General features: G+C 34.5%; 1 protein-coding gene across 17 annotated transcripts in view; it reads right to left on the reverse strand.

The window, feature by feature from the left end:
• Positions 1 to 23,245, reverse strand: part of PUM2 (pumilio RNA binding family member 2) — a 104,487-nt gene that overhangs the window by 5,735 nt on the left and 75,507 nt on the right. For 11 of the 17 annotated variants that reach the window (XM_023741755.1, XM_023741756.1, XM_023741754.1 and 8 more), the window contains 4 exons: positions 6,958 to 7,225; positions 3,682 to 3,811; positions 2,891 to 3,025; positions 270 to 407 (listed from right to left, as the gene is read on the reverse strand). In XM_023741755.1, coding sequence (XP_023597523.1) covers positions 270 to 407; positions 2,891 to 3,025; positions 3,682 to 3,811; positions 6,958 to 7,225 — 671 coding nt within the window. The remainder of the gene's footprint in view (positions 1 to 269; positions 408 to 2,890; positions 3,026 to 3,681; positions 3,812 to 6,957; positions 7,226 to 23,245) is intronic. The other 6 variants (XM_023741762.1, XM_023741759.1, XM_004387590.1 and 3 more) reach the window with 1 other exon arrangement.

Below are 23,245 nucleotides of genomic sequence, written 5' to 3' on the forward strand. Positions count from 1 at the left end.
AAACAATTTTTGGGTTTATAATTCTAATAGCGTTTACCTTTATTTTTTAAAGTAACATGCCTAAACTTATATATTTCTCAGTTTTTCAGCTTGAAAAAAATGAAGCTCTCCACTGAGTCACCCTATGAAAGAGGCAGAAGTTAACTATTGTGTCTTCTATTTTTGTATGAAAGTGCTGAGAATTATCTTGGGACTTATGAAAAATGTGTTAACACTCAAATTCTAAAATAATACCCTGCTAACTAATTAGAAGCAAAAATGAATCTTACTTGTCCTTTGAAAGCATCAATGATGAACTGTAGTGACTGTGGCTGAACACATTCAATACACTTTTGTACAACATGGTTTCCATTCTGATCTTTCACACATTTGAGTACATGCCCATCTAGCTCCTTTACCATTTCACTCTGAAAAGATAAGATACTTTTAAATAATTCCATCCTAAACAATGTTAACAGAATTAAAAATACTGAGATAGAAACAAAAACTTCAAAAATAGTATTTACTGTTTGTGAAATTTTTCACATATGAAAAGATTTAAAAATTTTTTCCCTAAAATATAATTATCAGAAGTCAGAGAAGTTGGAAATTACTAAAACATCTGTAGAATTATAATGTAAATTACATCTGCTGAAGTATAACCTAGTAATGCTGAATCTGCCATAACTACTATCTTTTCTGTGTACATTTTCCTCAGCTGATGATAAATTAAAAATTCTATACTTACCCCCTACTTAGCATTTTTAAAATTTCTAAAAATACACGAATTGTTTTTAATAACTGCATAAGCCTATCAAGTACTTGGAAAAGGGCAAGAACTTGGGCACTTACAGGCTATGCGATTTTCACATATTATCTCAATTATAGGCAGAAATTATTGAACATTTTTGTTCTTTCTTTTTAATACTCTTATGCTAAAGAACTTGCTTCATACAGATTTTCTTTACCTCTGAGACCTTCCCCAGGGATAGAATCTCAGGATATTTTAAATTTTTGCTCATTTAACAGGCAAACATGATTTTCAATTTGTATTTATTTAATAATAAGGTTAAAATTTATTTATAGTAAAGTTTATTTGCTAACTGCATTTTCCTTCTTTTATGAACTCTCACATCTTTTAGCTAATGATCTTAGCATTTTTTTCTGATAAATCTACAAGAACTTGTTAAATAAACGTATTAATCCTTTGGGAAAAACACTGGTAGCTAGTACAACAATCTGTTTGTTGTATGAGAGCAATAGGGAATAGTACTATGGAGAACTGGAACACACATATCCAGTTTAAAGGCATTCACATTTTGAATATCTTTAAAATATCTTGCTCACCCAAAGAATTCTCAACCTCATTCTGACGTAATTGTGAAGGATACCCATTAAGTCAAGCTACAACACAGATATTTACTTATGAACTAAAACTTGGTTAAATACAAAATAAAATGTACGTAGGCATCCTAATACAGAATCAACTCATTGCCGTCGAGTCAATTCCAACTCATAGCTACCCTATAGGACAGAGCAGAACTCCCCAAAGGTTTTCCAAGCAGTGGCTGGTGGATTCGAACTACCACCCTTTAGGTTAGCAGCCGTAGCTCTTAACTACTGCACCACCAGGGCTCCAATACAGAATATCATATCATTATTCATTACCTGACTTACCTAAGACTTAGTCTCAATTTGTCCTCTTTTCAAATATTGAATACATTTAAAATGTCTTTAAAATATCAATACCAGTTTGAGACTTCTGGTAGAGAAGTTCTAAACTTTTACACAATAAAATTTGCTCATCTTTCTCTAATGTGACATATCTTCAGTTACACCAAAACTCAGTATCTTCTCCAGAGGAATAATACTATTTTGTTACAGATTTTCAGAGGTATGATTAATACATAAACATATACATATCCATTCATCTGTGCATTTATTATTATTGTTGTTATTGTTTTTAATTCTACAATTTAGTTTACTGTATGTACGTGGGTTGAGTCAAAGCTGATCTCTTTTTAAACTCTCTACTAATCACTTACACGTTTTAAGAAATTATTTCTTTCACCCTTATTATGTCTTCATTGTAGAACCTAAATCTGTTATATATAAAATAGTATCTGGAGCTATCAATCCCACTTGAAAAGTCTGTTTAATCTCATTCAAGAACCACACTCATTAGTGCTGCTTCACAGTGTATTTTAAAAATCTAGTGGATCACCATTTCACCTCATCCTCTACTCTCCTTAATATTCTTGTCTATTTCAAATAATATTTAAAATTATTTTGATCAGTTACGAAGAAATTCCCATGAGCACATGACTGAACTGCATTAATCCTTAATTAACATATTTAGACTTTCTGTCCAGAAGCATGATTTACCTTCTATTTAATTATATGTTCTCTTTTCTCTCTCTTAAAGAATTATAAATCTTGTTAAGATGACCTTTTTCCTATCGAGTGAGATTCTTAAAAAATATATCTACATATATTTTTAACTAGTATGTAAGAATGCTATTAGTTTTAAAAAATTATTTTTGTAATGGAACTGTAAGACACAATCCAAATAAACACTGGAAATAGTAAAATGCATTCCTTATTATTACAGGAAACCAAGTAAGCAAGTGGCAGCAAAAACAGCCATCATCTAAGCACTCTGCTTGAAACGTGGTAGGTATTCAAGTATCTTCATTTCGTGATGAAAGGATGTTGAAGAGAATGGATACGGAAGACAGATCAAAGATCTATGTGATAATTTTAAATTAGTAATGTGCTCTTTGAGACACTACTAAGAGATATTTTAGTCTAACTGTGGAAATACTTGTCCTTTCATTTTAGGATTCATGTTAAGATATAAAAGAAAGTAATACTTTTTAAAAAAGTAATAAAAAAAATTGTCTTAACTTACAATTACCTGCTGGTCAGATGAAATAGATTCTAATGCTTTCTGAATGACACGGCAGCCATACATCTGCAAGGCTAAGGGTAGGACATGACCACGAATACGAGTAGCCAGGGCTAATTTTTGATCCAAACTCCCAAACTGACAGAAAAGAAAATAACATTAATAAAAGTGACCATAATATTACTTTGTTTAACCTAAGTGAGACACTGTTTGTAACCCACTGAGTCTATCTTAAAAGTATCACATTTAGTAATTGGTGGGGGGGATACTTAAGTCACACTATCTAAAATTTCTTTGTTACTATTATATTAACCACCAATACAGATATACTGTTTTCTTCTTAAAAAAAAAATAATAATAAAGTAAGCATATTCATTCTTCATTTCAAACAAACAGAAAAAAAATCACCTTTGATATACAGACTTCTGAGTCACACATACAGACCACTAAAACTCAATCACCCAGATAATTCTCAACTATATTCTGACACACTTGTGGAGGAAACCTGTTAAGTCAAGCTACAACACAGAAGTTTAGTTATGTACTAAAAATAAGCTAAATTCAAAATAAAACATAGCTAAGAATTCAAATAAAGACTAAAATATCCATTAAGTGGTTCACCTAAGACTTACTCCCAATGCTTTATATTTTCAATTATTAATCATATTGAACTTCTCATTTAAACTAGGCTCATGTATTTTTACATGAAAATGAATCCTACTAACCAAACTTTCAAAGCAATTCTTAGTATTAAAGATATAGTTGAATAGATAAAGATATGCATGCACACTTACCTCAAAAAACTTCTGTATAACATAGTTGCCAAAAACATCTGTCATTAACTGATAAGCTGCTTGCAGAATTTCATTAAATACCATCTGTCGTTCAGCTGGGGTAGCTCTCTCTAGCTTTTGCTGTATGAATCTATGTGGAGAAAAATTTTAAATGACTTGACAGGAAGCTGAAAACAAGCTCCTGTAAAATCCATACTTGAGCATACACACACTCACACCCCCACATATATATACACAAGATTATTCTCAGAAATAGTACTAACACACTTTATACAGTAGACAGCCAGTTTAAAACAAAAAGGACAAAAAGCATGACACATTTTGTTATAACATCTTAATAATTACTAGTTCCCCTATGTGCAACAGAACAAAACACTGCCCAGTTCTGCAGCATCCTCACAATTGTTGCTATGTTTGAGCCCACTGTTGCAGCCACTGTGTCAATCCATCTTGCTGAGGGTCTTCCTCTTTTTTCCTGATTCTCTACTTTACCAAGCATGATGTTCTTCTCTAGGGACTGGTCCCTCCTGACAACATGTCCAAAGTACCTGAGACGGTCTTGCCACCCTCACTTCTAAGTAGAATTCTGGCTGTATTTCCAAGAAAGATTTGTTCATTCCTCTGGTAGTCCATGGTATATTCAATATTCTTTGCCAACACCATAATTTAAAGGCATCAATTCTTCCTTGGTCCTCCTTATTCACTGTCGAGCTTTCGCATGCATATGAAGAGACTGAACACACCACAGCTTGGGTCAGGCACATCTTAGTCATCAAAGTGATTGTCTTTGCTTTTTAACACTTTATAAAGAGGTCTTTTGCAGCAGATTTGCCTAACGCAATATATCATTTGATTTCCTGACTACTGCTACCATGCACATTGATTGTGGATCCAAGTAAAATGAAATCCTTGACAACTTCAATCTTTTCTCCATTTATCATGATGTTGCTTACTGGTCCAGTTGTGAGGACTTTTATTTTCTTTATGTTGAGGTGTAATACATACTGAATGCTGTAGTCTTTGATCTTCATCAGTAAGTGCTTCAAGTCCTCTTTGCTTTCAGCAAGCAAGGTTATATCATCTGCATACTGCAGGTTGTTAATAAGCGTTCCACCAATCCTGATGACCCATTCTTCATATAGTCTAGCTTCTCAGATTATCTGGTGAAAGGATACAACCCTGACACACAACTTTCCTGAGTTTAAACCATGCAGTATCCCCTTGTTCTGTTCAAATGACTGCCTCTTGGTCTATCTACAGATTCCACATGAGCACAATTAAGTGTTCTGGAATTCCCATTCTTTGCAATGTTATCCATAATTTGTTACGATCCACACAGTTGAATGTCTTTGCATAACCAACAAAACACAGAAGAACATCTTTCTGATATTCTCTGCTTTCAGCCAAGATCCATCTGACATTGGCAATGATATCCCTCATTCTACATCCTCTTCTGAATCCAGCTTGAATTTCTGGCAGTTCCTGGTCGATGTACTACTGCAACTATTTTTGAAGTATCTTCAGCATAATTTTACTTGTATGTGATATTAATGATATTATTCGATAATTTCTGCATTCTGCTGGATCACCTTTTTTTGGAATAGGCACAAATATGATCTCTTCCAGTTAGCAGGCCAGGGAGTTGTCTTCCAAATTTCTTGGCACAGACGAGTGGGCGCTTCCAGTGTTGCATCCATTTGCTGAAACATCTCAACTGGTATCCTATCAGTTCCTGAAGCCTTGTTTTTCGCCAGTGTCTTCAGTGCAGCTTGGATTTCTTCCTTCACTACCATCGGTTCTTCATCATATGCTACCTTCTGAAATGAACGTTGACTGATTCTCTTTGGTACAGTGACCGTGTGTACTCTTTCCATCTTCTCTTAATGCTTCCTGCCATCTTTCAATTTTTTGCCCATAGAATTCTTCAATATTGCAATCTGAGGCTTGAATTTCTTCTTCAGCTCTTTTGGCTTGAGAAATGCCGAGCATGTTCTTCCCTCCCTTTTAGTTTTCTAACTCCAGATCTTTGCACATTTCATTTTAATACTTTGTCTTCTTGAGCTGCCCTTTGAAATCTTCTGTTCAGCTTTTACTTCATCATTTCTTCCTTTCACTTTAGCTACTCTACGTTCAAAAGAAAGTTTCAGAGTCTCTTCTGACATCCATTTTGGTCTTTTTTTAATTTTCTGTCTTTTTAATGACCTTTTGTTTTCTTCATGTATGAAGTCCTTGATGTCATCCCACAAATCGTTTGATCTTTGGTCATTAAATATTCAATGTGTCAAATCTATTCTTGAGATGGTCTCTAAATTCAGGTGCGATACACTCAAGGTCATACTTTGGTTATTTAGATTGAGGAAAATCTGGGCATTAAGGTGTCTAATCCTGTTTAGGTTAGTTCTCTTACATTATAATCAACGAAACAAAATTAACAAAGATTTGGCTCATTTGTTTTTAATAATATATAAAATATTACTAAGCATCTATTTTTAGAACATAAATAATCCTTAGGAATAAAACTCAAACACTACTGAATTCCTAACTAAGCTACTAGCTGTTTGGGCACTGTAAGATTTATTTACTATTCTCATGGAACCTTCAATTATATAGAGATAAAATTTGTAAGCAAGTATCTAATCAAAAACCTTTTTTTAAAATCTCAAGTTTACCTTAAAATAAAAAGGCAAAATATCTCAAATTTAATAAATACATTAGAATTCTACTTCTATTTTCCTTTCTAAGCTTTTTTGAGAATACTAATTCACATGTATCTCTCAAGCATTACGTTGTATCTAAATGCTCAATGGACAAAGGCAACAAATTTTCCTACAAAAAAAGTGAAAGATTTCAATTTAAGCCAAATCACATTAAATACTAACCCATGAAACAACACATAAGTATTTAACTTTGTTTTTTTTAAGGCAAATTATACATTAGGGACACTTAGGTCCACAAAGGTATTTCAGAGCACTATCTTCAAAGAAGTAAATATACTCACAGCCAATGTAATCAAAATAATCCAATAGAAGGCATTACTATATTTTCATTATAAAAATATTCTCACTGTACAAAACTGAAAAACCATTAAAAAACCCTGCATTTTTATAATTTGTCCTGATATGAAGGAAAAATTGATCCACACTGATTACTATTTTTTAAGTTTCTAATATTTATGTAGATTAGCTGATTCTAGTCAAGAAAAATTTAGGCTCTTATAAGGTTGTCATTTTCAAAGCAATAATGAAATGGAAAGTATCATGGATCATAATCACCTACCTAGAACCATGTTGGTCTTGAGAAAATTCAACTATGTGTCCAATCAAGTCTCTAAGTTGAAGGTTTGGGAAGCGGTTGTTTCTGAAATCTTCCAATAATCTACTGCGGCCAGAAGGCATAATATCAGACCTATTATATCGAAGCCGAGAAGGAGGAAAGAGCTGGCTGCTGGAACTAAATAGACTGGAAGTGCTTGAAGCACCTCTAAATTTTGCTTCTGCTCCAGGTGCTGCAGAGATATAGCGACCACTACCATTTGTCAGTCCTCCTACAACAAAGCAGCTGTGGTCAGCAAGTATTTTTGACAGTCAAAATAAAAGTTTCACAAATAAAAGTTACTTGTTATAAATTTAGTCCAAAAAGAAATCTTTCCTCTACTAATTCCTATTTGTTATGACAGGAAATTACAATTAGAGGGGAAAAATCTCACACATTTACTTAACGTGTACAGCTGTATTAAAAAAGAGACGGGAAAACATGAAAAAAATCAACTACATTTGTTCTCAGCAGCTTAGTTTAAAACGTAATTATAAGAGCTAATGTCATATACTTTAATATCAATACTAGAATACTGAAACCACCAACAAAACTTTCATTTACATTAATAAGCATGCTATAAATAACTAGCAAACTTTTAAGCCACTGAAATAGTTTAGAATTCACTTGTAGTGTAAATAGAACATCTGGTGCTAATTTTGTACTTTTTTAAATAAATAAAAAAATACAGTAAGTCACTGTATACTTCTATGTAAAGACAAACTACTCCTCAGTTAATGACTAACCCTTGAACTAAAAAAACAAACCCCCACAATATTAGATAGTAAAACTAAATCAAACAGTAATTTAAAAAAGTTACTCATAACAAATATATTTTACAGACATATATAGTAGTAATAAGCAGGTTATTATTCCTAGCACCTTAATATTGATAATTTGAGACAAATAAAAAGCTTAATTAACTTATATCCATTCCAAACAAGAAAATCAAAGGGCAGTCAATAAACAAAAATAAACAGGAAATTGTTTTTATTACACATAATGGTTTAAAAGTACTTGACAGTGTCCTTTTAAAAAAGAAAAATGTATAGGAAATTATAAAATGCAGATTAATTTAATAGTTCAAATAAACAAAATTCACCATCAGCTTTATGCTATTATATACCAACTCTACGTAGAGCAGTGCTATATACAACCCAGGCCACAGGGGATACAGCTGATCCCTAGGACACACTGTCAGTGCAAAGTTAAACACAGCATTAATGGCCAAAAGAAATTACAGGGACAGGGAATAGTAAAAGTTATAATCGTGGAGGCTGAACTGGGTTAGAGAATTCCTCCTTCACTTTCTATCCCCAGTGCCCTAGCTTTATTTTTCCTCATTCAGCTTCCTATCATCCATCATATTATACATTTATTTATTTGAATCCCCAGCTCCTTCATAAAATTACATTCATCTACATACTAGGTACGCAATGCCTACAACAATGTCTGTCAGGCAGTGAGTGCAGAATAACTATTGAATGATAACTACAGAGCATCAATAGTTCACATAGCATCAACCGCCTAAGGTCCAGTTCTGGAATATTCTTCTAAAAAGTATATAATTTACAGTCCATTTTATATACCAAAATCACGTTTTTTTCCAGTTCTACATAACTATGTCAGTGCCCACGTATGAAAAATAAAACAGTTCAGTGTTTTAATACTGACTCAATTACCCTTCCAGTCTCCTATTATTATTTCTGATTGTATAGTTCCAATCAACTGTTTGCAACAGTAACTGACCACTAGATCCATTCGATTCTTAACAATGCAATTCAGATGACTTTAACAAAAAACATTATAACTGAGTCCTTATCAAATCTCACACTGGGTCTTTAGCTAGCATTCCTGCCTTTTTTGTGGGGTGTGGGTGCTTTGTTTATCATTTCAATCTGTCTTTACACATAGCAATTATACTTTCCCCTTCAAAAGCCAATATGATGATGTCACTTTATGCTATAAAATCTACGGCATTCTAGAAGCTAGAGTACATCCTCTAAATTCTTCAACCTAAATTTCAAGTCATCATTCCAAACTTACATCTCAGACAAATTTCCTATTAGAGTCCTAACTGTTCACTTCTCTCCATTCTTATTCATTACTATCTCTGTACCACTGCTCATCATTACTTCAAACATAGGCCCCATCTTACCCCTCTATCCTTAGTGTACTTCAGATTTTCTACACCAAATTAAAAATATGTACTTAGTCCAGGAAATGACTGAACCAATTTTATTTGATATCTTTCAAGTAGTTCTACTAATCTCCAAACAGGACTTTTTTCTGTCTTGGTATTCTTTGATTCTATTCTGTCAGCTCCTAGGAACCAAATTCCTAATGCAATCTCCATTTGACAAGTTAGAATATCTAACAGCGCTAAACTGTCTTGAATTTTAAAACTCTTGGGCTTTCAGTTCTAGAATAATAATTAATAATCTCATTTATAAAGTTGAAAAATTAAATTTAATTAGCACAAGATTCTTCCTTTCTCTTACAAATTAATTAAATAAGCACTTAAACCCGATTTATAATATATACACTACCACATTTTAAATCTGGTTGTCTAAACACTAAAAGTAGGTCATCCAAAACCTATTTTGGGACTGAGGGACATACTATAAAACAATTGGCTTATACGCTTCAAAAATGTCAAGATTATAAAAGACAGAGAAAACGTTCAAGATTAAATAAGAGTAGTCATGACAAATAAACGTAATGTGTGATCCACAACTGAGCTGTAGGCCCTCAAATCAATCAACCTACTTACCTTTCTTTTTTTATTATAAAGAAATCAGTGAGATAACTAGCAAAGTTTGAATAAAGTCTGCTGATTGGACAGCAGTATTATTAGAGCAGTGATAATTTCCTGACTTTGATAATTGTGATTATATAAAAAAAAGTTTGTGTTTTTGGGAAACATACATGGAAGTATTTGGGAATAACGGGACATCATGTATGCAACTTCTCAAAAGTTTCAGAAAAATAATGTATGTGGGGGGGGAGTAAAATGGTTAACGTGGGGGATCTGCGTGATGGTTATTCTGCGCTAATTTTGTAACTTTCCAGTAAGTCTGAAATTATTTCAAAAGAAGTTAAAAACAAACACAAAAAACCAGGTCAACCATATTCATACTACTACTGTTGACAGTCTAAAAACAGATGTGTTTTGCACAAAATGTATTAAAGAGATAATAGGTGCTTTTGGTTCATCACTGTCATCCTATACCATTTACCATTTCTTAAAACATTATTTCAATGCTAAGAGTGTATGGGACACATAGATCAGTAATAAAATTTCATAGATGAGGACACTATGGTCCAAACGTGACCTGACAAATAGCTAGTCGGCCAGGACCCTTAGGCCAGAGCTTATCATAACAGCATGTTGCTTCTTATATGCTTATTTACATAGGTATCTTTCAAGTTCACTCTTGATAACTGAATGAAGGTAAACTTAAGATTTCCATTATCCTAATGGAAATAAGGAAAACCTGGTGGCATAGTGGTTATGAGCTACAGCTACTAACCAAAAGGTCAGCAGTTTGAATCCACCAGGCACTCCTTGGAAACGCTATGAGGCAGTTGTACCCTGTCGTATAGAGTCACTATGAGTTGGAATCAACTTGACAGCAATGGGTTTTTTTTTTTTTTTTAAATGGAAATAATCCAACATTCGTCTGTCAGTTTGTCATACTGTGGTGGTTTGCATGTTGCTGTGATGCTGGAAGCTGTGCCACTGGTATTTCAAATACCAGCAGGGTCACCCATGATGGACGGTTTCAGCAGAGCTTCCAGACTATGACAGATTAGGAAGAAGGACCTGGTGGTCTACTTCTGAAAAAATTGGCCAGTGAAAACTTTATGAATAGCAGTGGAACAAGGATCAGGCAGTGTTTTCTTCTGTTGTACGCAGGGTTGCTATGAGTCAGAACCAAGTCAATGGCACCTAACAACAACAATGGAAATAATATTTCACAAGTTCTCATTGATTTCCCTGAGTAGTCTATTATTTTAGAGTCCTTCCCTTTTAAATAACAGAAATCAAAAAGATTATTTGAAAATACTGGGAAAAATACAGAGGATAAAAACAACGCAACTACTGAAACAATCACAAAATAAATCTGACTAGCCTTTACTTTTTATTACCTACCTTCATCCCTGAATTTGGAATGGCAGCTCCCATACCTGACTGTATAGTAGACCTGTGTTTTCAAAAGACAGATTCCTGAGCCTTACTCAACACCTACTCAACATTTTTTATTTTAAAAAGGCTCCCTGAAGGTTATTCTGGTAAAAGAGTTTGTGAATTAATGAATTAGAATAAAAATAACTAAAGCCTTCGTTTGACAACAGGCTGTCAACTACTGATTTCAAATAAAATGGTAACTCAAGTAGATCTTAGGTCCTGAAAAGGGTACAATTACATACAGGCCACTAGGCAAGGCTCTGGAAAGCTTAAGAAATAGGAAGATGATAAAAGAAGATGACTACTGGTAGAGCAGAGAAGCAATGATATAGAAAAACAGCCTAAAACGAGGACTGTTCATTTTATGGCATAAACTTTAGTTACTTCTACCCCCTAAACAGGCCCATTTAGTATTTTTAGTTCAATACTTTTTCTCTGATCACTTTTCAGAAGTACTTGTAGCACTCAAAGTAGAGCACAAGGGCTATGGATAATCTCAATTATTACTATATTACATGTTGCTTGGCTTTAGTGGGTAAACCCAAAGTTGAAATGAGAAAAAACATTTTAAGAGCAGTACTTCTCAATGTACACATGAATCACCTTGAGATCTTGCTAGAAATACAGATTCTGACCTTCCTGGTGATGCTGACACTGCTGGTCTGCAGAGCACACTTTGAATAGCAAAGTTAGAGTTTATAAATTTTAGAAATAATGAAAATATGGCTACAAAATGCTAATATAAAAGCTATAATTTTTCAAAGGACAACGCTCATCAGACCTCTGTCCTAAGTTCTGGCATCTAATGTTAAACAGGCTTTATGTGTTCAACATAATCAGTATCTTTGGCTATTTCAGAAAGTCTATTTAATAACTTAATATTCATAGTTTTTACTATTTTCTAAACCCTGAGGCATGCCATCCATGGCATGAAATAATTTATTACTGTGTTGATAAATTTGCATATTAATATGCCCTCGTTATCCTGTACATAGCAATTGTTGAAAAATATCATGTTAAGCAAATTTTGTAATATGCCATGTTAACAATGGTAAAGACAAAGATTTCCATTTTACTTGTGAGAAAACAGACTTAGAAAGGCTAAAGTAACTAATTTAAGAATGCACAGCTAATAATTAGACTTAACTTTTCACTATTCATTTAAAATTTCTGGTTATACTCTGCTATATTTTATGAAGGAGACCTGGCGGCGCAGTGGTTAAGCGCTCGGCTACTAACCAGAATGTTGGCAGTTTGAACCCACCAGCTGCTCCTCGGGAGAAAGATGTGGTGGTCTGCTTCAGTAAAGATTACAGCCTTGAAAACCCTATGGGGGCAGTTCTACTCTGTCCTATAGGGTCGCTATGAGTTGGAATCGACTAGACAGCAACAGGTTTGGTTTGGTTTGGTTGTATACTTCACGGGGAATATTATACACCATATACCATTCTTAAATCTGGGAAATACTTGAAGGTAAATGGGATAAAAATTACATAAAATTTTTCTAATTATTAATAACCATATATCTGCCATATAGAGACATAAAAATTTTATTGGGAAAAGACTCTTAGGCTACAATTAGCTTAAAAACCAAAGTGATCCTTTGTATAATCTTTCACGTATCTCAACACGCCAATATAAAAAGCCTCGCATTTAAACTTAGGAAACAAAAAAACAAGAAGAACAAGACCACAGAAAATATTAATATCAAAGAGTATAAACAGACTAAATTTTTAACATGAACTAGTCTTCAGACTAAGTATTACATCCTTTCGATGAATAAACCACCTGTGTCAATTTACATTATTTCATCAAAAAAAGGTAGTTTTTGTATGACTTCAAAAATTCCCGAAGTCTTAAACCTTTAGTGAAAACTAGCTAGCTCTGTGATTGTTAACATAAGAATAGTTTAAAAACTGACAAAACAAAACAAGCAAACAAAAAAAAACACCACACACACAAAACAGGGACGAGGGAGGAAGGGGAAGGGAGAGGTGAGCGCTACTGGCTGCCTAACATGAACACGTAGACAGAAGTATTTCCCTGTACATCTCAATTCACCCTTTCAGATTTGACCTGAACATTCCTCCTTCTTTGGTTAATACTTTTGGTGACAGTTAATAAACTATCAAGCTATATCTGCATTTCCTTTTGAATATTCCTGCTACAGATTTCATAGTCACCTGCCTTTCCTGATTAGGGTAGATGAAAATCGTAGGAGCCAGGATTTTTCTCTTAAACCATGATCAACTAAGAAAGCTTTATATAGTCTTAAGGCTTGCTGCACATATTATAAATACTGGGAAAAATAATTTTGATCCTAGACAAACATAGGAACATTTCCTTTCTCTCTTGATAAAGTTTACTATGCTGATGGGAAGCGAGCTGACCTGGGAAGTTACTATGAAAGATGTATTTAACCCAGATTAACCTAGATAACAAAAACACCCCAAACAAACCCACAATTGACTATCATATAACTTTTCAAAGGGAAATATTCTAAATAGTATGATCCTAACACACTGAACAGAGAACATACTAAGATCAGTCAAATAATGCTTTAATATATGAATCTATGTAGGACTTAAAATAAGTTGTTGTTGTTTTTTTAAAGAAAGCAGGCAGTGTCCCTGATCAAGAATAGATTCATTAAGAAAACATACAATCACTCAAATTCAATTATCTAAAAACTTATTTAGATCTGACTACTCTTAAAGGTATGGGGGAAGGTCTAGGCTTTCTTGCTCCTAATTTAGCGGGGACAGTAAACCCAGAAGCAACTCTAATCCAGTCTGTAGTAAATTTGGTACAAAAACCATGAAGGAAAGATGATAATTTCAACAGAATCATTGTTTTTATAGAATGAAATTATTAAAGAAAGTGCAGTAAGGCAATAGCATTACAATCATTCCCTTGTAATGGTTGATTTACTCATCTGTATTCAAAGATGACAAATTTGATAAGAGTAAGAAGGGACAGTGTTTATTTTTCTCAACATGCACCTTCAGTTAGGCAGAGTCTGACATACAGGCATTCAATAAATATTGGTTGAATGAACTGCTAAGTAAAAATTTTGATCAGACATAAAAATTATAAAAAGGAGGCTAATAAAACTACATACAAAAGATAAAAGAGCAAGCAGTCTCAGTGATTATAAATTAAACTTGGTATTTATACTCTACTTAAAAAGACAGCATTAAAGAAGATCCTTATCTGGTTACTTTTAATTTAAAAAATTCGTGATGTTTTCAGAGATCCTTGAGATTAAAGAGTACTTAATCTGAATTAAAGGTTAATCGTTAGCAAGGGAAAAATCACAAAGACGCTTCAATACACTGACATTCAAACTCCCTTTTTCCATCAAATCATAATAGGTTAAATTATATTTTACCATGATTTTATAAAAAGTTTACAGAGAGTCTAAGCTTAGGGAACTGAGAAACTTAAATAGTTGGTGTCAAGTTGACTCTGATTCATGATGACCTCATGCGTATCGGAGCAGAACTGTGCTCCATAGGGTTTTTAATGGCTGATTTCTTGGAAGCAGACTGCCAGGTCTTTCTTCTGAGGTATCTAAGGTGGATTCAAATCTCTAATCTTTGAGTTAACAGCTGAGCACATTAACCATCTGCACCACCCAGGGACTCCAAAGAAGAGATAAGATCCTTTTAATTCACTCAGATAGATAGTCGATGAAAATAAAAGCATCCTCTGAGAGGCAGTATGACATCCTAGAATGAGCCAGATATACCTGGGCTCAAAATTTCTGTCTGCCCCTTACTAACTTCATGACTACAAGGCAGTTACTTACTTGAGAATGGAATTGTGTGTGTGTACACAGTGTGAAATAGGAGTTAAAGTTCCTTTCCCCCCATTTGGATATTCAATTACTCCAGCACAATTTACTGGAAAGATCACCCTCTTCCTATGTACTAGAGTGGTACCCTGGCCACAAGTAAGATAACAAAATGAGCGGGTTTCTAGATCCTCTGTTTCACTGGTCTGTCTGTCTTTCCTTGTGCCAATACCACACTTAATTACTCTAAGCTTTGAAAGTTTTAATATTTGGTAGTATTAAGTTCTCTAACTTTGTTCTTCAAGATTGTCTCGAATGTTCTTGCTCTCTGCTTTTCCATTCACATTTTGTAACAATTTCTTTTAAAAACCTTAAGGATATTCATTAAGATTGTGTTAAATGCAAATAATGGATGTAAGTGGTAAATTAAAAAGTTACATTTTTCCATGTCATTTGGAAAAGAGATCTAAGGGCTGGGACGTTGAGGAGAAAGTGCTTAAGGCACGTGAAGGCTTATTCATTAGTTCAGTAAGAAAGAAAATGTAGGGGAAAAGTTGTGTGAGAAGCTGAAATGCAGATGTGAAGGAAGGGTCAATGAATAAAAAAGAAAACAAAAGAAAGACAGTAAATAATGATATACAAAATTAAGACCAACAAAATTAAAGAAAGAAAAAGTTCCAATCTGCAAAATACGTACCAAGGGAAGAAAGCATTTAAAACATATACAAAAAGAGATCAGACCTTTTTATTTTATGCCTCTCATCCTACAAGTTCTTTTTTTCAAAAATTTAAAATATGCATTGGCAAGGAGAGTTCAGGTCAATGGGAAGAAGAAAGAAGGTAGGGACGAAACTGCGTTAGTGAGATGATGCAGGACAAAGTCAAAGGCTCACATGAACACATAATGGATCCTGAGATACTCAAGTAAAGCTGCATATAAATTACGAGTTATGGCTTTCCATTCAGTGTCTGTCTCTACATGGGTGCTACTGGAAATTTCAGTGGGACAACCCTGTCTTTGTGGTAACTATAAAAATGTTAGCATCTGGCCTATTGGCATTTAATGCCAATAAAACCCCCAAAATCACTGACGACAAGCAAAAACTGTTGCCACACATTTCCAAATTATTCACCTCTTTCTGAAGCCCAGTACTAGGCATTTTAAACAAATGCACCAAGTGATTCTGATCCTGAACCACTGATCAGATCACCTAGTCTTTTCTAGTGCTAAATCAGATTATCTTAACTGGTGAACACACTGCCAGTCATTAAAACCACAAAGTCACTGATAATGTTATTAAAGTGTAATGAATAAAACATAAGGACAAAAATTAATTATTGTGACCCCAAACTAGCACAACTAAGATCAATAAATTTGCATACAGAAAACAAAGATAATAAATTCCTCCATACAGATAACATATTTTTAGAACGCCTTCACATCAACTTTCCTATTCATCAGCAACTAAATGACTTTTAAACATACCAAAGGGTTAAAACAGTGCTTTAACTTACATCACCACAAGAACCCATAGATAATACTCTGTTGAGAGCTGGATGTGCTACTGGATAGCCAGTACCTCAGTTGCCTGCCTTATGATCAACAAATAGTCTCATTTGGTGGAGAAGATAATATGTTTGGACTTTAAAGATGCTTAGATAAAAGCTTTTGTATAAAGCTCAATAATAATTGGAAAAGACAGGGATCTAGAAGTCTGTTAACTTTATTTAACCTTAAACAAAAAAATAACCTATTGTTTCCTGAGGCAAACATGACAGGCTGACCAGAGTATGTTATTTATACATTTTGTAAAATTGTTCAGTTAATGATAGAACAAAAATGGAAAAAGCAAGGATAGTGTCAGAAACCAGAACTGTATTCTAGTCTCAGTTCTGTCATTTACTGGTTTGGACAAATCATTCAAGTTCAACCTGACCTTTAATTTCCTCAACTTTGACAGGCTTATCACTCAGCCAATCTATGTCAACAATTCGGATGGAATGAAATAATGAATATGAAGGTGCTTTAGAAAACTTTTCAATTATAAGGAACTTTTGTTACTACTTAAAAGAATAGTATTTTCACGTACGGCTTTAAAATAACTTATACTGTTTTCTGCTTTCATTAAAGACATACAAAACCCACTGCTGTCAAGTCGATTCTGACTCGTAGCAACCCTACTGGACAGAGCAGAAATGCCCCCATAGTTTCCAAGGAGTAGCTGGTGGATTCAAACTGCTAACCTTTTTGGTTAGCAGCCTGCGCTCTTAACCACTGCGCCACCAGGGAACTCAGAAAAATTACAGATAATCTGCATGCAGCTTTATGACCAAGCTGCTGGCCTCACTTGGTTTAATTCTCAAACATTTTGTTCTTAGAAGGGCAACTGACTAAATCTGCCAAAGGCCAACAATTTTAACAGATGACTACTAATTAATAGGGAAGAATGATCTTAAAAGTTTATATTATCCCACCTCTATTTAATATAAAATGTTCTGTGATTGGGAGAGAAGACAGATTATGAAATAATACAGCAAGCTAAGACACTCCCATTTGCTTACTAAATAAACTTGGAACTTAGAGCTACCTTTAAATAAACTAATTTCATCGAGTTCAAAACTTGTATTACACGTTTTAGTATCCTTTTGTAAGAAAAAAATTAAGCCAGTTCAGAAATGAAGAGGTACAAGGGAAGGAGTTATTAGTTTGTTAATACCTAAGTTAAATAACAAAAATACAGAATATGCTGTGTTATACCTAAGAAATCTATCAATCTAATTACTATGGGTACAAAGATTAGAGTAAATAAGAAACCACTACCATTATATTTTAAAAGTTTATTAAGAGAAGAAACAGTAAAGAAGGAAGGAAGAGAATGAATAGAGAAAGAGAAGAGGGAGGGAGGGAATAAGGAAGGAAAGAGCCAGCTCCAGGTAAACCTGTTGCCATCATAGCAACCCTATAAGGACAGAGTAGAAATGCCCCCATACAGTTTTCAAGGCTGTAATCTTTATGGAAGTAGACTGCCACATCATTCTCCCGGGGAGTGGATGGTGGGTTTGAACTGCCGACCTTTTGGTTAGCGGCCCAGTGCTTAACCACTGGGCACCAGGGCTCCGAGCTCCAGGTGGAAAGACAGAATAATAATGGAAATATTTAATGTTCTTTCAGAGAGTGAAGTATTTCAATAAGATGCGGACTTCTATTAGAGAGGGCAATTAACAAAACAACTGCAACTAGGAGATTTTTCTCTCTCTCTAGATCATGGGAATTAACTCATTTGCTATTCAGCATTGAACTTAAAGCCAAGAATTTTACACTGTTCTTTGTATTTCAGGATAAACAACTGTTGATCTTAAAGTTCTGCTCTTTCTTTGTCCCTTTCCACTTCTTTCTCTGACCTCCAGTAATTTAAGTGCTACATAAATTACATTCAACATGGCAGCCAATCTGAAGGAGCTCCAAATGGCCAAAGATGGTATAATTTTAAGATCAAAATTGATGTCTCAACATTTCCTGATTAAAAACTCTCAGCAAAAATAGAAATAGGAAGAAAATTCCGTAACACAATTAAGGGCATATATGCGAAACCAACAGCCAGCATGATCCTCACTGGAAAAAGACAGGGAGCCTTCCCCTTGAAAATGGGAACAAGACAAGGACGTCCACTATCACCACTCTTATTCAATATTGTAATAGAAGTCCTAGCCAAATTGGAAAGGAAGAAATAAAACTATCCCTATTTGCAGATGACATGATCCTATACACAGAAAACCCCAAAGAGTCCACAAGAAAGCTTCTGGATCTAATAGAAGAATTCAGCAACGTTGCAGGATACAAGATGAACACATAAGTATCAGCTGGGTTCCTATATACTAACAAGGAGGAATGAAAAAAGGAAATCAAGACAATATCATTTATAATAGCCCCCCAAATGATAAAATAACCAGGAATAAACCTAACCAGGGATGTAAAAGACTTACACAATGAAAACTATAAAATACTAATTAATACAAGAGACTAAATGAGATCTATATAAATGAAAGACATTTCCTGTTCATGGACTGGAAGACATAACATCGTGAAAATGTCAATACTATCCAAAACAATCTATAAATACAATGCAATCCCAATCCAAATGCCAACATTTTTTACTGTCATGGAAAAACTAATCAAAAACTTTACATGGAAAAAGAAAGAGGCCCCGAATAGCCAAAGCAATATAGAAGAAAAAGAACAAAGTAGGAGCCCTCACATCTCCTGACCTCAAAACGTACCATACAGCTACAGTAATAAAAATGGCCTGGTACTGGTTCAACGACAGACCCATAGACCAGTGGAAGAGAATTGAGAAACCAGAAATAAATCCATCTATGGACGACTGATTTTTGACAAAGGGTCAAAGTCTATTTATTGAGTAAGGAAGAGTCTTTTCAACAAATAGTGCTGGCAAAATTGGATGCAGAAAAATGAAACAGGACCCATACCTCACACCATAAACAAAAATGAACTCAAACTGGATCAAGGACTTAAATGCTATTAAAGCCAAAACCATAAAGTTCTTGGAAGAAAACACAGGGGCAAAACTATGGGATCTGTGTTTTTTTTTTTTTTTTTTTTTTTAATGATAGTTTATCAAATACAACTTTACATGCAAGAGCAGCTGAAGACCAAGAATATAACTGGGACCTCATAAAAATTAAACACTTAGGTTCTTCAAAAGACTATCAAGAGAGTAAAAAGACAACCTACAGACTGGGAAAAAATCTTCAAGAATGACAGACCTGACACTAGGGTCTAATCTCTAAAATATACAGAAAACTTCAACAACAAGACGACGAATAACCCAATTAAAAAAAATGGGCGAAAGACATGAACACTTCACCAAAGATAACATTCAAGCAACCAACAAACACATGAAGAAATGTTTGTGATCTTTAGCCATTAGAGAGACACAAATCAAAACAACAACGAGGTATCATCTCACCCCCGCAAAGATGGCACTGATTAAAACAAACAAAAAAATGAGAAAACAAAATGCTGGCAAGAATGTAGGGGAGATTGGAATCCTTATCCACTGCTGGTGGGACTATGAAATGGTACAACCATGATGGAAAACAGCATGGTGCTTCCCCCAAAAAACTAGAAATAAGACTACCTTATGATCTGGCAATCCCACTCCTATACCTTAGAGACCTAAGAGAAGCAACACGACGAGACATATGCACACATACATTCATTGCAAATCTATTCACAATAGCACAAGATGGAAAAACCCTAAGTGCCCATAAACAGATGAATGGATAAGCAAAACATGGTACATACATACAACAGAATACTATGCAACCATAAAGAATAATGATGAGTCCTTGAAACATCTTATAACATGATGAATCTGGCAGACATTATGCTGAGTGAAATAAGTCAATCACTAAAGGACAAATATTGCATGATCCCACTTCTATAAAAAGACAAAATATGTATACATACAGAAACCAACGTTCACTGGCAGTTACCAGGGATGGGAGGGTGGGGATGGGGGAATCTCTCTTTAGATAGCAGACACTTGCTATTTTTAGTGATGAGAAAGGCAACACTGAATGTGGGTGAAGTGCACATAGTATGACTAAGGTAAAAGATGTCACTAAGAAGTACAAACATAACACACAAAAGGACATTTTTGGTAAACGCTAGGACGTATATAATCTTATAACAACAGCAACAACCAAAAAATATACGTCTAGTTACATAGTATGCATGTATGTGTCTGTGTGTGCATATATACATGTATTTATAAGTATATGTGTACATGATGTATATTCATATATATAATAAAAGCAGACAGAGGGCACAGTTATGGATACTTCTTAGATACAATCAAACACCTTGTGGAATTGGTTTTCTGCATTTGAAGTCTTAGGATTATAGTCTTGTGGGACAACTCCGTCAACTGGCATAATATAGTTTACAAAGTTTATGTTCCACATCCTAGTTCAGGGAGTAGCATCTGGGGTCTTAAGAGCTTGCGAGCAGCCATCTAAGATACAATGATCTGTCTATTCTCCGGACCAAAAGAGAAAGAAGGAAACAAAAGACTCAGTGAAGAAACTACTCCACAGGACTAACAGTTTACAGGAACCACAGCCTCATCTACCCTGAGACCAGAAGAACCAGGTGGTACCCATGACCATTCTGATCAGGGTCACAATAGATGGACCCCGATAGAAGGGGAGAAAAATGTGGAACAGAACTCAAATTCTTAAAAAGTGAAGACTTACTGGACTGGTTGAGACTAAAGGACTCACCAAGACTACCACACTGAGATACTGTCTAAATCTTGAATTGAAATTACTCCCTGAGGTCACCTTTTAGCTAAGTAACAGACTGGCTCATAAAATGTATGTCAGTGAGTACCGTGCACCTTTAAAGAATAATCTACATGAAAATTCTAACACAAAAAAAGACTAGATTTACTGGCCTGACAGAGACTGGAGAAACCCTGAGAGTATGGCCCCTGGACACCCTTTTAGCTCAGTGGTGAAGTCACTCCCAAGGTTCACCGTTCAGCCAGGGATCGGACAGTCCCATAAAACAAAACAGGACTAACTGGGCACAGCAGTCCAGGGACAAGGACTAGAAGGCAGAAGGGGACAGGAACGCTGGTGATAGGGAACCCAAGGTTGAGTAAGGACAGTGGTGACATGTAGTGGGGTTCTTAACCATTGTCATAGGGCAATATGTGTACTAACTATTTAATGAGAAACTATTTTGTTCTGTAAACCTTCATCTAAAGTGAGAACAGCAGCACAACTGGAAGAACGTAATCGACGTCTGTGAATTGTACATGTAGAAATTTTTCAAATGGTGTATCTTTGGCTATGTATAACTTCACCAAAAAAAAAAAAAGGGTCCTCCAAGACCGAGAAGGGAGAGTGCTGACATGTCGTGGGGTTGTTAACCAATGTCATAAAACAATATATGTACTGACTGTTTAATGAGAAACTATTTGTTCTGTAAACCTTCACCTAAAGTACAATAAAAAAAATTAAAAATTAAATAAACCACTTAACTGTTAAAAAAAAAAAAAATAGCTACCTGAGACCAAATGGTCAACAATTACTCTAAAGCAAAGATAACAGGGTAAGGAGACAGGGAAATCAGATTACTGGAAACAAAACATCCAGAAGGGAATTAATGACATTGTTAACATTGTGAAAACACTGCGTTAACACTGTGAAAAATGTAACCAACATCTCAGAACAATTTGTGTAGTAACTGTTAAATGGGAATGTAATTTGCTGTGTAAATTTTCACCAAAAATACAGTATTATTTTTAAAAAAAAACTGATGTCTCTCAGACTGCAACAGACTAAAACACTTCAACTATCATAATATTAATCAATTTACAGATAATGACGATGGAAAAACCCATGAGTCACATTTAAAGGTTGCTAGGCCATCAACTCATTATGTAAATAAAGGAAAATAATCCTATATAAAATGACTCCTATATAAAATGGTACTTCATTTCAGGGTAGCCACACACTTTACTAGGGAAAGTTCTTTATAGAAAAGTTCCAGCTAAGAAATGCAGAAGGCATAACAGAACTAGAATATCACAATTTGCAACCTTTGAAGAAATAGTAGATCTAGGCAATAATCAAAGGCTTCTAAAACCATTAGGTGGACCAGGCTGACAAACTCACCAACTGGAGACAAGCAGACACTATGTGTCTACTGATGTGGTACAACAGGACAGGACTACACCTTGCCAAAAGAAACAAGGAAAACTGACCAAATCTCTAGATCGAGCTTCAGTTTACAGGAAATTTAGAGGATTGAGGTACATGTTAAATACCACCACAGGGATGTAACCAGAAAAATCAACAAAGTTGATTCCACAGGACAAAGTTTCTTCAACAAATGGGAAAAAAAAAAGAGGAAAGAAAAACTGTTACAGACTAAAAGATTTAGCAAACAAATGCAATGTGTGGACCCTGATTCAAACAAAGCAACTGTACAAAGACATTTGAGTTGACTGGGGAAACTAGAATAATGAGGAATTATTAATTTTTAATAATATTTTATTAGGAAATTACTAATTTTGAAAGGTATGAAAATGATATTGTGATTATGATTGTATTTAAACAAGAATCTCTACCTCTTAGACATACGTACTAGAAAATGAAAGAATAAACCTTTCATGCCTCTAACTTTAATATATTAAATGAGTAATGGGATTACAAATCTGAACAAAAAGATT

Source organism: Trichechus manatus, unplaced genomic scaffold (genome assembly GCF_000243295.1).
Source record: "Trichechus manatus latirostris isolate Lorelei unplaced genomic scaffold, TriManLat1.0 scaffold00189, whole genome shotgun sequence".
In the NCBI taxonomy this organism is placed as follows: Eukaryota; Metazoa; Chordata; class Mammalia; order Sirenia; family Trichechidae; genus Trichechus; species Trichechus manatus.